At 49.3% G+C, this 14,867-nt stretch overlaps 1 protein-coding gene across 4 annotated transcripts in view; it reads right to left on the reverse strand.

Moving 5' to 3' along the window:
* GAB3 (GRB2 associated binding protein 3) overlaps positions 1-14,867 on the reverse strand; it is a 61,220-nt gene that overhangs the window by 4,517 nt on the left and 41,836 nt on the right. For 3 of the 4 annotated variants that reach the window (XM_040084098.2, XM_040084100.2, XM_040084099.2), the window contains 7 exons: positions 10,255-10,459; positions 8,897-9,375; positions 6,391-6,446; positions 5,096-5,336; positions 3,868-3,949; positions 2,172-2,274; positions 789-902 (listed from right to left, as the gene is read on the reverse strand). In XM_040084098.2, coding sequence (XP_039940032.1) covers positions 789-902; positions 2,172-2,274; positions 3,868-3,949; positions 5,096-5,336; positions 6,391-6,446; positions 8,897-9,375; positions 10,255-10,459 — 1,280 coding nt within the window. The remainder of the gene's footprint in view (positions 1-788; positions 903-2,171; positions 2,275-3,867; positions 3,950-5,095; positions 5,337-6,390; positions 6,447-8,896; positions 9,376-10,254; positions 10,460-14,867) is intronic. The other variant, XM_040084097.2, reaches the window with a different exon arrangement.

Consider the following 14,867-nt stretch of genomic DNA (forward strand, 5'->3'; position numbering starts at 1 on the left):
TCACTCAGCCCAGCACAGTGCTGTACTGGCTATTGCCATGCAGATAATTATTCTCTCCTCATTTGAGTGATCCTGCTGCAGGGACAACCCAAGTGAGTTTAGATACAAGGAGGGTTTAAATACAAAAGCTTAAGAGCCTTGAGTCTTTTCCACCTGGGAGTATTGGCTGATGGGGAAAATGATACACAGGGCATGAAATGAACCAAACTGACAACAGTTCAATGCTTCGCAGTGGTACCTACCCACCACCCAAGGCAGGTTACGAGTGCTTTGGAACAAGGAATGCATTTTCTCAGCATTGCAAAAGAAATTGAAATGGATTTGGTGATGCAAGAATAAAGATGCACTTTTTGCCAGATTGTAAGAGATGGTATGGTTTTACCCCCATGAATTTATCGTGGGCTGCGAACTTATTACTGCAAAGAGATTTTGGGGGAAAACTAGCAGGAAAGGCTTCGTGGAGGCTTGATGGAAATGAAGGAGCATGCAGAGATCCTGCAAGCATCAACCCAGCTCCCAGCAGCCCTCATGGCTGCACTTCCCAGGGGAGCCTCACACCCTGTGCCAAGCTCGTGTCAGCAGCATTCCTACAAGTCTCACTAAGGACACCTTGGCAGCACCCTCACCGTGCTTTTATCACATTAATCTTGATCCTGACACAAATACACTCAGCTGGAAACACTACTGGCTTCATCATGGCACTTGGGGCACCTAGGAGTATGCAACCCTGGGTCTCGATTTCCTCCCAGCAGACAAAAGGACAGGAGGTTTGTTCAGATGGCTCGTACCTTCTGCACAGGGGATGGGGAAGCAGAGTTAAAATCCAGTGCTAAGTAATCAAGGTTAGATTTCCTTGTCCATGGAAAAGCACCACTGTATGGAGATGTGGCCTGTCTGTGTTCCTGTCAGGAAAGAAGAAAAACTTTTAATGCTGTAAAATCATGATCCTAGAAGGAAACAGGATCACAACTGTGAGTTGGGAGGTTTGCCTGGCAGAATGTGAATGAGAACAGTCAAGGCCCACAGAATTTTCTGTGCCAAGGGGGCATTTGGTTACTAAACACAGTACAACACTGATAATTGTGGGACGGCATAAAGAAACCGTGAGACCCTTTTTTTTTTTTTTCTGATAATTCTGGCAAAACAAACAAAACAGGCTGATTTACACTCAATTTTATCAAGAAAGACTTGTGCCCAACTTCTCAATCCGAGCCCTTGGAACGCTCAGATTTGCAGGGGTGCCAAACTTAAACATCATCATTCAATGAGTTTGAAGAAATTGTGAAGATTCAGTTCAAATCTGGAAACTGAAAATTATTCTTATAATATCACAGATAACCACAAAAATATGATGGGTTTTCCTAGACTGGAAAAATCCAGTGGGGAATAGTTACAACTGGAGCTGCCCTCTTGAGCAGATTTCATCTGGTGCATTAAAATTTGAAACTATGGTTCAAATGGAGACTGTGGTCAGTTTTGCAGCATATTTTTATAGCTATTGGTATTGGGCATTGGCTATGGAGCAGATCTGCAGACATTGGCTCAGGTGAATGGATTTGAGATCCATTTCCACCTAAAAAGTTCAGAGCAAAACAAGATTCTGGTCTTTTGCGAGATATGGCTAAAGAGCAAATGGAAAAAAAGGAAGCCACAAAGCCAGATGTTCATCTTTCATGGGATGGGAAGTGGGGTTAGTGCCACCAGCCAAAGCAGAAGCAATGAGACTTTAATGGGAGTTCTGTTTCTGCACAATATTTGGTGTGTTTCTCTAGGAAGTGCACTAACAGCTTTCTGCTATTTCCTAGGAGATTTTGCAAGGCACACTTTTAAAAGGTGAAAAGATTTAATTTTCCTTTGTCTTAACGAGTTTTAACGAGTTCTCATGTAAATATGGCTGATCCCTGTGATCTCTTGGAACCGCTCAGCAACATTCGTGGGCAAACAGCTGAGTTCTGCAGAGCAGGAAAAGGGCTTCCCTTATCTCTCTGTAAATTGGGCCCAGTGTCTTTGCTTTAAAACTGTCTCATCATTTGAAAAAAAAGAAAACAAACCAGAAGGCAAAGGACAAACCTCCTCAACGTCTTTTTCCCTTAGAAAACAAACTTCTGCATTCTCCATCAATGTGACAGAGCAGAATAAAGCAAAGGATGGCTGTGTGAAAATGACATTACCATATGAATGTAACTTTCTTCCTCTTCCCCGGAAACTGAATTGGCAAATATTCTTGCTGAATTAATACCGTCTCTTTCTGGTGAGATAAAGCTCATTCGATTGCTACGAAGGAAAACACAGGAGAGGTTAAAGAAGCATCTTACAGATGCACTGAAAGGAAGCCAAAGCCTGACACAGTCCATATGGTGAATAAACTCACACTAAGGCTGTGGCCTTTATAGAGGGGATGTCCAAAGCCACTCCTTAGTTCTAGAAACAGTGTGCTGTATTGCTGACTGATTTTGTTGATTTTTTTTCCTCTGGGATTTATGAAAGTTTGCTATCTGGTATGATAGAAAACATAACATTGCAGCAGTTCTCTATCGAGGAGCACAGAGCCATCATTCATTTGGGTAATAGTGGGGGCAGTTACTTGGCTGTGCAGGTATCCACATTTTGGAGACCCATGTGAATTCATCAGCTGCTGGAGGCACACACAAAGGGAATTGGTCTGGCTTTGCACACAGTGTCAACACCTGCCACCCGTGCCATGGAGACGGCTGTGACTCAGCCCCTGCACTAGGAAATCTATCCCATGAACACAACCCTCAGGGGTGCATGGTGGATAAATCACCACAGGCAAGCACAACGGGCTTGGTTAATAGGAAATTAGGCAGCCACTCTCCGCAGCATGAACAGCACAATTCATTTTGCTGTATTAGTTTCGGGTGTAACTTCTTTTTAAATTTTTGTTAGTGTAAAAGATGCAAACTCACCCTAAGCTCATTGTCCCCCAGGACTCTGCCCTGTGCCAGCACTGATTAACCCAAGTGCTCTGGCACGGGTGCTGGGGAGCAGGGTAGTGCCTTTCCCTAACAGGCAGCACCAAGGGGCTTAACCAGCCTCGGACTGCACATGAGAGAGGGCTCTGCAACTCAGAAACTGCTCAGCTTGTGTCTCCTTTGCCCTTCACCTGACAGCCTGAAATGGGGCAGTGGAAATGCCCTGTCTGGCACTCATGCCAGCAAACCCCCACATGTTCCAGAGTGCCCAGGGTGTGCAGAGGAGGTTAATGGGGAATTCTAGCTTTTGCATGCACTCTTCAGCATAGCTGCCTGGTTTTTTTTTTTTGGTGCCAAGACCCCCCCAGTCAGCAGGCTGAAGTCCTCCCCTGCTCACAAGTCGCCAGACGAGTCTTCTCCTGCCCTGGGAGACCAACAGTATCACCTGTTCATACTACCTGGGCTTTGGGATCAAAAGCATTTGTTTTACCATTAATTTCTAGTGACCAAAGGTCACACCAGAAGTTCAAGCCTGGATTGCTGTGTGGCAGTGCAGAATTCTACACCCAGTCTACAATTCCGGCAGATCTTTGTCTGACCTGCTTCTCCTTCGCTATATTAATTTTCAGGAGCAGAAATGGCTCTGTCATAGTTTAGCTATGCCAAGGTTTCAGCCCTCATAGCAGCCACACCAGAGTGCAGCTCCAGGCTGTTTAAAAGGAACCTTCAAATCATGAGGTGAATACTCTGGAGCTGCCCATCATGAAAGGGAGCCCTGCTTTTTAGAGACAGCAAAAGCGTGGGGGTACTCAAAGGAACCCTGGGGAACTTGTTGTTTGTGGACTTTGCCAGGAATCTTTCTTGTGGGATTGGATAAGTTATTTTTAACTCTCATGCTCAAAAGATTGGAAGGGCAGGTTTCTTTTTGACTTACTAAGGCACAGTCCACATCCTGGTGACGGCAGCGTGTTCCCGGATTGTGGAGAGGTTCCTCAGGTCCAGGGGAGGTGGTCGTGCTGTAAGTAAATACAAAAGGAGCTATGTTCTCAATGAAAAGTGCAGACTGCTTAGAAAAATGCAGTTTTGTATTAACAGAAAGAAACTAACAGAGCATTTCACAGAGCATAACCAAGACGGAAATCAGTAACAAATGACCTCTTCGGTCAGTGCTGGGAAGCAAAGTCCCCCAGTCACCCCAAAATAACAGAATAAATACAGTGGGCATAAAGAGACCAAACGCTGCACAAGATGCATACACTTGCCTCTGGATATGCTGTCTTGAAGAGGCTGGTTCAACCTACAGGCTACAACGGGTTTTGGATTCTGTTCTAAACAAAAAAGTCCTATACATGGGGGTCAGGATCATTCCAGTCACCACTCAATGTACATGTGCCCACCATTCTCAAAACCCTTTAAGAAGGTTGCTTTTCTTAATGGCAATTGTCCAAATGTCTGTCCCCACTTTACAGCAGCACTGCCCGAACCAATTTCTGAGTAACCCTGTGGCTCTGCAACCCTAAGAGCTTCATTATAGGCTAAGTTCAGGCAATTTCTCCAGTTCAAAGCTGAATTTTGTCCCCAGTATATTCTCCAGGAGTGCAACCCTGGATTTTGAACATGCCATGAAAACCAGGAGTGGAAAACTACCATCAGCAAAAGCATCTGCAGAAAATTAATTTAATTAATTAAACTAAGGCAGCTGTGCCTACCCAACAGAGGTTCAACCAACAGCCAACATATCAAGTTTGAGTGCTTGAGTGTTTGGATGATGTCCACATATCAAGTTTGAGTGCTTGAGTGTTTGGATGATGTCCCATTCCTGGCAGGTCAGAGAGCTGGTGAGACAGGAGTCCTTGTACTTCAGAGTGGCGGGATTTGGTCTGCTCTCTCCCAGGCTCTGTCCCTTTGGCAGTTTGCAGTCACAGGGAAAATCCAGGCACTGTGCTTATGCAGCCACCTGGGCAAGCAGCCGTGGAAGCTCTTCCCCCACTCACAAACCACCCGGCAAGCACATCCTGGGCTGTAAGTCGCTTACACAGCATTTCAACCCCACCTCTAGAGGAAGAATTGCTTTAAGACATGCCAAGGACACTACCAAAGGAGCTCACCCACGTCCCCACCACCAGGACCCCCCAGGCTTTGCACTTTAGGTCTGGGCTTACACTTCCTTCGAGGCTTGAGGTCGCGGTTCACGGGAGGGGGCTCCACGTCGGAGGGAAGCTCAGGCAGAGGGCTGGTGAGTTTTTCAGTGCTGACCACGGGGAAGGTGAAGGTGGCCGAGGCAGGGCTCATGGGGATGTAGCCATCAGGGGAGCAGTCAGAGGGAGAGGTGCTGGGGCGCATGGGCACATAGCTGTCCTCCGCGCCGTCCGCAGCCGCGCAGAGCGGGGAGAACCGGCACGGCTGCACGGGAAAGAGAAACAGCTCCATTAATGCACAGCCAGGAGCTGCCCTGAGCTGGGAACACACCTGGGCTGAGCCCAGGACAGGCGTGTCCTGGTGGGGCCTTTCAGAGAGGCACAAGGTGGAGCGACACGAGACAAACGCGTGAGATCAGGTGAGCACTCTGGCTCTGAGGCAGTCCACGCTGAGCTCTGCTGGAAGCTAGAGCCAAACTGATTGGTGACTTTATTGCTTAAATCCTCCAGCTTCAGCAAGGATGTACTTGCCTCTCACAGCAGTATCTCTGACCTATAAAATGAGGGAGGATCTTGAAAAAGTCTGACAGGAGAACACCTGGCAAACTGGACTTTGGCAAATGTGGAAACTGAGAGCAGACACAGACCTACAGCTCACTTATGATCACTGAGAATTAGCATTAGAAAATCACTTCATGCAGGTTACCGCTGGCTGAGTGGTGAGAGGGATCAAGCAAGCTTTCAAAAAGGAGAAAAATATAAGCTGCCCACCACCAGCAAAGGATATCCCAGAGAAGACAACATGCAGCACCAGGCAGAAGACTGGCTATGAGATGTGAGATGGTGCTGCTTAGAACCGTCTGCCAAAGGTTGAGGCAGCAAGCTGTGGACTGACAGAGCCCTCAATCAGAGGCACTTTAAGAGCAGACATTTTCCAGTGTTCTAAAGAAGAGATATCCCCCAGGACCACGAAGTGATAGACTTCTTTAGGCCCCTTTTTCAAGGAATAAGCCATTTGCTCTGCTGCTCTTGGTCAACAGTTTAATTCTGGAGGCTGCTGGTAACCTTTTTCATTACAGACCCAGCTTCAGCTGCTTTAGAAACAGGGTGCTCAGTATTGAGGCCTCTCCCTCCCTCTTCTCTCAAAGGCTGCCTGAGGCCACAAAGCAGCCAGCACAGAAGTTGCCCAAAGCCAGGCGCTTTTTCCATTTTTTAAATTCTTCTGCTGAAAAGAGGAATGACTGAATATCAGGATGTGAAATGATTCACTCTAAAGTTTATGTGCCAGTGGTTTAAATTTGTGCAAACAGAGTACTTACCAAATTCAAGCTAAGCCTCTTATCTCGACTTCTTAGGGAACTGCCTTCCATGTCTGCTGCAAGGGAAAATATAAAAGTGATTAAAAATGGGATAAGGCAGTGCAACCTTACAGAGATAATTCTGGAGTAAAACATATGGCTCTAAAATAATTGGAGTTTTATAAAGATTCCATAACTCCTAAATGAGGAACTACAATGACACTTAAGACCAGATCCAACCCAGCAGCACTTCAAGAGTGATTACATCTATTTTAAGTACGATGAAACCAAGGAACCTGCTCATGTATAATCCAGCTGTAACTCATGCTTCCTCTTACACAAGCAGTTGGGGGAAAAGGCTGGTGTGGGAGCAAGCAAGAATTTAAATGCAGCTCCTGCTCCAGTCATTCTCTGTTTTCCCATCTTTCAAACTGGGGAAATCATATGAAAAGGGGCTATTACAGATAATATTATTTCTTGGATATTTATTTAGGAGCCTTTTAAGGAGCCAGGGAAGCAATTGTTATTGTAACAGAAAGTGCTGCGTGGGGGAATTTAATCGTAGGAGAAAAATCCTTTGCTTTGTCATCCAGAAGTGCTGATGTGGTGCAAGTGGCTCAGGGTGATGGGGAGTGAACAGCCAGAGAAAATCACCAGTCTCTGTGCCTCACTTGGGCCTTTGTCTGGGCATAGTCTGTTTTATTTTCCAAGCAAAAGCCAAAAACCCCTAAAATCCAGCGTTCAGCCCACAATCAGCTGTGGGAGATGCTTACAGCCACCATCCTTTTCTGAAAAGGGATTTTCTGTGCAGAAAATGGCTTTTCTATGGGAATGCCTTAAATCCCTGCAACCATGTTAATCCACTCCCTGCTCTTATGGTGGAGATGTCAGCCCTGCAACTGAGGGGGCATTTTTGGTGGTACCAGCAAAAAAAAGGCTGAGCAAGAACCATTCTGTTAGTGCAGACACATATTCAGATAGACACAGGGACTGTCCTGGGACGGCTGCATTTATTTATTATGGCCAAAAGGCATTGAGGCACAAGGCTGTGGCAGGTGCCAGGATACAGGAGCCCTACAGCTCCTCTTCCTTCATGGCACTTCCACCAGCTCCTGCTGCTTTCACCCTGGGCTGATTACATCTGTGTTCCCTTTGCAGGTTAGCAAGGGCAAAAAAATTAAGTTAATAACTTGAGTGGCCTCACCGGGGAAGCTGGTGAGGAACTGCTGCTTTCTCCCTGTTTATTTTTCTGATCTTTCTTGTTAAACACATTTTAATTCAGGGTTTAACCCTTCGAGTGGTTTCAGCTGTGCTGAGGGTAAGAAAAAGTGGCAGCACTTATTAATTCATTGCTGCCCCCATCAGGCAGAGACAACCCTGCAGCACAGCAGCACAACATGACATTTGGCCACTTAATCCTCTCAGAGACGTTTTGGTGTAAATTGGGCCGGAGGATCACGAACCAGCTGCGTTGGGGCAGCACAGGTGCAGAAGCAAGAGCAGCACCTCTCAGGGAGCAACCAAACGTAGCTGATAATTAGGAACAGCAATTCCACTGATGGGTGTTTCTCCAGAAACCTTCCAAGAATTGTCTGTACACTGATAATCAGGCTGAGCAGAGATCTCCTTGCTTTTGCTTCTGAGCTTTAAGAGCAAGATCTAACAGCCCCATACATTGTCTGGTCATTCAAGCTGCAGGAGTCTAAAGGACGCTTGCCCTTAAAAAGCTACACCTTTTCCCCTCATCAAAAACAAAGGTTTCCACATCACTGCAATATACTTGATGATTCCAGCCAGGTATTCCAGCTGCCTCCATGTAATAAAGCTTTCTCACACTGCATATGCTGGTTTCTGACACCATGATGTTCTGGGTTTTCACTGCTGCTCTTGTTTGTGATGATGGTGTTTCAGGAGCAAGTGGAGAAGCCAGCTCAGCTCAGAGCAGAGTTTGCTTTGCAGCCTTGCCTTGCTCTGTAGCAGCAGGTTTGCAGACTGCCCTGACACAAGTGCAAGGACAGAGTGGGATTTGTTCAAGGACACGCAGAGTCCCTGGTTCACCCAGGATTACATCCCAGCCCCAGCGTCTCCCTGACTTCCTGGCCTTTACTCTAAGCTGTGAAAAGACAAACATCTCTCACAGAACGGACTGGGTGTAGCAAAGCTGCAGAGCTCCAGAGGCATTTCCCACACTTCCACCTGTACAGAGTTGGGCACTGCCCAGTCCAGTGCCTGACTTCTCATTTTGGTTTTTCTACTGCTTTCTCTTCTGAGGAGGGAGGGGGAAAATTAGCAAGGCATGAGGCAGCCTGAAGGGATCAGAGCTGAACTGCTGCCCATCTGTACACAGACTGAGAGGCTCCCACAGAGCAGCAGCCAAACCTAAGGGAATGCCTGGATCCTGCTGGCTAATTCATTGGAAAGCAGCATTTTGTGTTACACCGGGGAGGAGAGGACAGAGAAGCACAACAGGACGTCAAAACCTCTCTGTGCGCGCGGGCAGCTCCGTCCCCGACGCTAGTGCGCTCACCCTTCCAGTTCCTCACGTTGTCCAAGCTGGACAAGGAGATCCTCCTGGGCACCAGAGCGACCTGAGGCCTGCAGATGCCAGCGTGCCCGTTCTGGAGGGCCCCGCCGCCCAGCTCGTCCCCTCTCCTGTCCGAGAAGTGCGTGGGCTTGGGCGGGCGCGGCGGGGGCGTGTTGGACAGCACGTCCAGCTGCGTGACGCCGTAGGGCAGCGCCTGCTGGCTCTGCTCCAGCTGGAACGTCGGTGTCAGCGGCGTGCCCAGCAGCGGGGAGGAGGAGGAGAAGTCACTGGACGGCCCGCTGAGGTCCGTGCTCCTGGACACCACGCCGGGGTTCGCCACCGGGGCTCCGGCCTGGTGCGCGGGGCCGGCGCCGCCCGGCTGCACAAGGTACAGCGAGGGCTGCGATTGCAAGGAGTCCACAAAAACATCGTCCGATGACGTCTGCTCCAGGGATCTGTCCGAGTTCGACCAGCTGTCACACCTGCAAGGAGACAGGGGTCTGAGCTTTCCTCTTCTCCCGGCTGTAAGAACACAGCAAACAAAAAGGCCAGCCACGCAGTTTGGGACAAGACCTGTGCCTTCCCTCTGAGCTGGACGGGAGGCTGGGACACTTTGTGGAGCACCTTGGGCGACAGCAGGTGTGTGCGGAGGGAAGGGACAGGACCAACATACGATGCTCAGCCACTGATCTGTGCTATGAAAAGCACCCTGTAAACTGGATTAGGCTGGTGGTGCCCTGCTGTGGTTGGGAGCCAGCTGTGAGTGCCAGGGCTCCCCAGGGCTGTGTGCTTCATGCCTGGACAGGCAGAGCGGGGCTCCTGCCTGACACATCTGGCACACCGTGACAAGTAAAAATTATAAAAGAAAGGCCTCGGAAAATCAGGCCTGCTCTGCTGAATTGCCAAAGTTAGCCTGTCACTTCTAAGTAATTTGCAAGGTCCCATGCAAACAATCTTGGTACAAGAACTCATTAGCACAACAACCTATTCCTGGGTTAAAAACAAATGCACCTGCAATAACGAGGGATCTGTCCCATGAGAATCAGTAAGGAAAATAAGTAAACAACCCAAGAACAGAGAGATGTGATGGACAAGCAGAACACCTTTAACTAACCAACAGAGTAACTGGCAAGAAAGCCATGAACCGATTAAACCTTGCGCACGAGGTCCGTAAAAACGGCATAAAATGAGTTGCGAGAATAGACTATAAATAAATAAATATTTTATTTTAAAATAAATAGCTTTTATATAAAAACTATAATAATAATAATAATAAAACAGATGTAATAGATAACAGAATTGGCTTTTCCCACAGGAAGATAACGCAGCCTCGACTGAGCTGTCACAGAGCCCGGACTCACCTGTTGTGGCTGAGCTTGCCCGACTCGCAGTTGGACAGGAAGAGGTAGTCAGGGAGGAAGACGGACCCGGACTCGCTGGGGGTCTCCTCGGCGGCAGCAGCGTGCTCCTCGGAGAAGGAGGGGTCGGCCACGCGGGACGCGTGCGTGGAGGCGGCCGGCGAGGGCTGTGGGGACGAGGTGGTGTGAGACAGGCTCTCCACAGAACCTGCAATGGCAATGGATGGCCCGGCTCAGGGATGGCTCTGGCTGCCCTGGCCCTCCGACTGTCCTGGCTGGCACCACCTCGCTTCTGCACCAGCATGTTTTATGCCAGAGCACAGTGAGTCAAGGCAAACTCTGGCTCTGGGAAGAGGGGAGCCTGATTTGGCTCTCCATGCCCAGGCTGTCCCCTGGTGTGTCCTCCAGGCTGCAGGAAGTGCAGACCCCTTGCTCTGGGGTCCCCCAATCCTGCAGGGCTGAGGCATCCCTCCTGCAGCCAGCAACAAAGAACAGGCTCTGCTGAAGAAAGAGCTGAGGCACAGCAGCCTGTTTTATCAAGTAGTCTTTTTTAGTATCTAATGCAAATAATTAATTATTCATCTCCAACACTTCAAATTAATGATGACAAGGAAAGGGATTGATTTCTTGCCACTTTCTACATCTCAGTGGACAAAACTGAGCTTTCCAGCTCGTGGATTACCCAAACAAGCTCTGAACTTGTCTGCAAGGTTTTCATGCCTCTCTTGGCTAGACACAGAGCCACAAGAGAGGTGCTGTGGCTGTTACTGCCCAGCTGGAGGCTTCTTGGCTCTGCTGAGAAAAGTGACACTGCCTTTCTGGAGGCCCCAAGGCACGGGGAGCCTGAGCCCAGTGACTCCTTCTCTGAGCATGACACTGCAGTGTCCCCAGCACAGAGAGGGATGGCAGTGGGACAGGAGGAGGGCTGGGCTGCAGGCATTGAGGCTGGCTCACACCACCAAGGACACCCTCCATGGGCTGAGACAGTCAGATCCATCCAGCCTGAGCAGTGAAGTCTGGTTCTGTTCCTCTCCCAACCTCTGTCCCTGCTAGAGCTGAGCAGAAAGGGAGAAGGAGTGATGGCTGAGCTACATGGAGTCAAGCTGAATAAAGCTCTCGGGGCATTTCAACTCAAAAAACCAAGCGCAAGCCAGACCTCCCACGATGGGCAGCTGTGGAGTGGGAAGGGAGTTTGTACAGAGCAGCTCCCCAAAAGCATCTGCTCCTGGCAGCAAGCTCAAACAGTGGCACCGAGAGCACGAGTCCTCAGTTAGGCAACACCATTTTTCTAAGGAAGTTTCAGGTTGCTGTGTGGCAGTTCCTTCACCAGAGCTGTGCGGGGATGGGGCCGTGCTCACTGAGGGTCCCTGACACCTGCAGGGCTTGGCAGTGCCTGCCCATCTCCCTGGCTCGGAGTCAAAGCTGCAGAACCCTTCTCCAAGATGAAAAACCCCACAGCAAAAACAAACACGAGAAACCAGTGACAACTGACAAAACCACACCGAGAATGAACACACCTTCAAAGTGCAGCAAGACGGCAGATTTCTACTAATGCTGATATCCAGAGCTGGATGGAAATGCTGGGAACCAGCCCCTGAGCGGCTGCATGCATCCTGTGGCCCAAATCCTGCACTGTGATGAGGTCCTGAGACCCTCCAGCAGGTCCAGCCTCAACAGAGCCACAAGCCCTGGCACTGCCCCAGGTTGCTGTAGTCACTTCTCAACCCTGGGAGGTGCTGGGTACAAGCAGAAGGAGGGGTGGAGAGGGCTGCCAGGACTTGAGTGCTTAGACAGCAACGTCACTAAACACAGCCTAAACCCTCTCATGGAGCAGTTCTTGGGGCCATCCTGCACAGGGCCAGGAGTCTGGCTGGATGATCCTTGCAGGTCCCTTCAAACCCGAGCACGGTCCATGATTCTAGCGATGTGGGGTACCACACCACAGCAGGCTTCACCTCTCGTCTTTCTGATAGCAGCAGGAGAATGAAACAGCTGCTCTTCCCTCCCTGCACTGTCCTGCATCTCATCCCTTTCAGCCTGGGGAGGGAGCTGCCTCTTCCCTTCCCCTCTACCAGCACTGACTCCCCCCTGCTTCCTCCAATGGGCTTCGGAAGTCTGGGCAGTGGTGGGCCTCAGGTCAGCAAAGCATGTAAGAACATGCTGAAATTCAAGTGTAAGCAAAGGATTTGCTTTAGTTTTTGAGCAGGTGCTTATAGCAGCAGGGTTTCATCCGTGATGCTCTGCAAGGAATGGCTTTTATGGGGTTTTACATTTGCAAAGCAGAGCTGAGGGCTGCAGCCTTCCCATCTGAAAAACAACTTCTTCATCGTGCTGGCTCAGACACTAACTCTGCTTTTAAATCTTGGACTCTGAGAGCTGTCTTGCAAGCTGACAATGATCAAATATACACTGGGCTAACTCCCATGGGATCTCAGAAAAGCATGTTCACTTCACCATCTGACTACGTTTAAAAAAAAAAACAACCCGACAAACCAACACTAAAACTGCCACAACGCATAAGAAAGAAATTAATGACATTCTGGGTAATTAACAGAGAGAACGAACAGGCCTGAACTCCATCTGGTACTCACAGGGTTTAGCCATGGATTATCCCATCAGGAGAGGCTGTGAGCTGCAGACCACATGGCAACGGCTGTGAGCAGGAGGGAGGGATGGGGACAGCACAGACCTGCCCTTCTCTGACCTCCAGGGGCTCAGGGACCCGCAGCCAGCTCCTCACAGGCTGTTCTGTCCCTGCCAGCTCTGCTGGTAACCAAACCGTGTGCATTACAACTACCACGACAGTAGCTGGGCAGAATAAATAAATTATGCATGGCTACTTTCAACAGAGAGCAGGCAGAGAGCAGGTTTGGTGCCTGCCATCCCCTTTGCCAGAGAGCCAGCAGGAGGCTTCAGCCAAAATAACTGCTTGGGTGGGGACTAACACAAAACGTTTCTGCCCTGCAGTTATGGAGAAAGTCACCACAGAGGCTGCACTGCATATTCCACAGGGACTTCTCCCATCAATGAAGGGCCCTTGCTTGGAGAAACAGGGATTTTCCCTTCTGCTACAGGTCCCAGTCCCCTCCCCAAGAATTGCTATGGTACAGCAGCAGTGCAGGGACACAGTGGAACAGTGGGGTTCTGACATCAACCACCTTCAGGGCTGCACTGACAGGCCAAGGAGCTGGAAATAATAACAGAAAGGTTTCCTAATGAAACTGGTGAAACAGCCTTCCCCACTAGTTTCTCCAGTGAAAAGCTGTTAGGTTGGATTGTGTCAATCAGTCATGGCTGCAGCTTGTACATGGGATGTGCCACTGATGTCCCACAGCCACTTCATTTCAACCCCCTGATGCCTTCAGTTTTAGTTTTCATGTATTTCACATTCTGTGCTGCACAGGGCTCACAGGGGTGCAGCTCTGAGCTCACACTCAGGGACACTCAGCTCTCTGCACACAGCAGGGACACAAAACAAATCCTGTTCCTGCTGCACACCAAGGACAACTTTCAGCCCCAAAGCACAAACAAGGGTGGCTGGAGGGAGGAACAAGAAGGGTGGGACCTCACAGCCTGGAGCTGGAATGGGACAATTAAACCCCAATGTGCAAATGGACCAAACTGATCAAAGTGTGAGACCTCGTGACCATTTGTCCATTTTGTGCCCATTTTGGGTCCACCTTGGGTGTAGCCCTGGTCAGACTCTTGTCCTGCCCAAAGCGTATTCTAGAGGCCTTTCAATAAATATCTCCTTTATTCTCTGGCTCTGTTCCATGTCAGCCTTCCCAAGGAATCACCCCTGCCCCAGACACTCAGGCCAAGCATCCTCTCAATGCCCTTCATGGCCATGGGTCCCCTGAGGCTGGGGAGTAACGGCTCCATTGGGAGATTTCACAAAGATGGAAGCAGGATTTTGCTTAGATAGGGTAGGAAAACCAGGAGCGAGGCCTCCTCCTCTCTCCTGCAGCTGACTCCCCAAAGGTGCCAGCTCCCCAGTCATTTCCAGCACAGCCAGTGATACTTTCTTGTGGCAGCAGGGTGTGAGTGCTGCTGGCAGCTCCTTCCTGTGAGCCCTCCCAGGTGCTTCCTGACATCTGCCTGGAGCTGCCATGTCATCTCTGCCTCTCAGCCGTCCCCTCTCTTGCTGACTGCAGAGCTGTGCTCACAGGAGCCACGGCTTTCAGGGCTTGGCTCTGCATCTGGCTGCCAACACCTCTGGTGTGGAGACCTGGCTGTGCACCCAGCTTCTCTGCTGCTGGATGGGACAAGCTGGGAACGACAGGGCTTAAAGCTGAGTCACTGCATGAGCCTGTGGCTACACTTTGGGCACGAAGCAGAGAAAGCAGCAGACTGTGTTTTGGCCTCAGTTGCGGGGAATTTTCATCGATGCACAGATTAACAGTGATATGACTCACAGCAGGGACAAGTGGTTTTTGGTTTTTTTTTTTTGAAACAACAGCATTCAAGTTAAAAAAGCATGTGGCACTTAATAGGGCTTTTCTATTCTAATGTTAATTTTTAAGGGTAATTTGTTTAAACATACAGGCTCTCAGAGAATTTAGGAGATCCTGAAAAGCTGAAGCAATTAGCAATGGTTTGAAATGTGATGTGCAACT

This window comes from Hirundo rustica, chromosome 21 (assembly GCF_015227805.2).
Source record: "Hirundo rustica isolate bHirRus1 chromosome 21, bHirRus1.pri.v3, whole genome shotgun sequence".
Taxonomy (NCBI): Eukaryota; Metazoa; Chordata; class Aves; order Passeriformes; family Hirundinidae; genus Hirundo; species Hirundo rustica.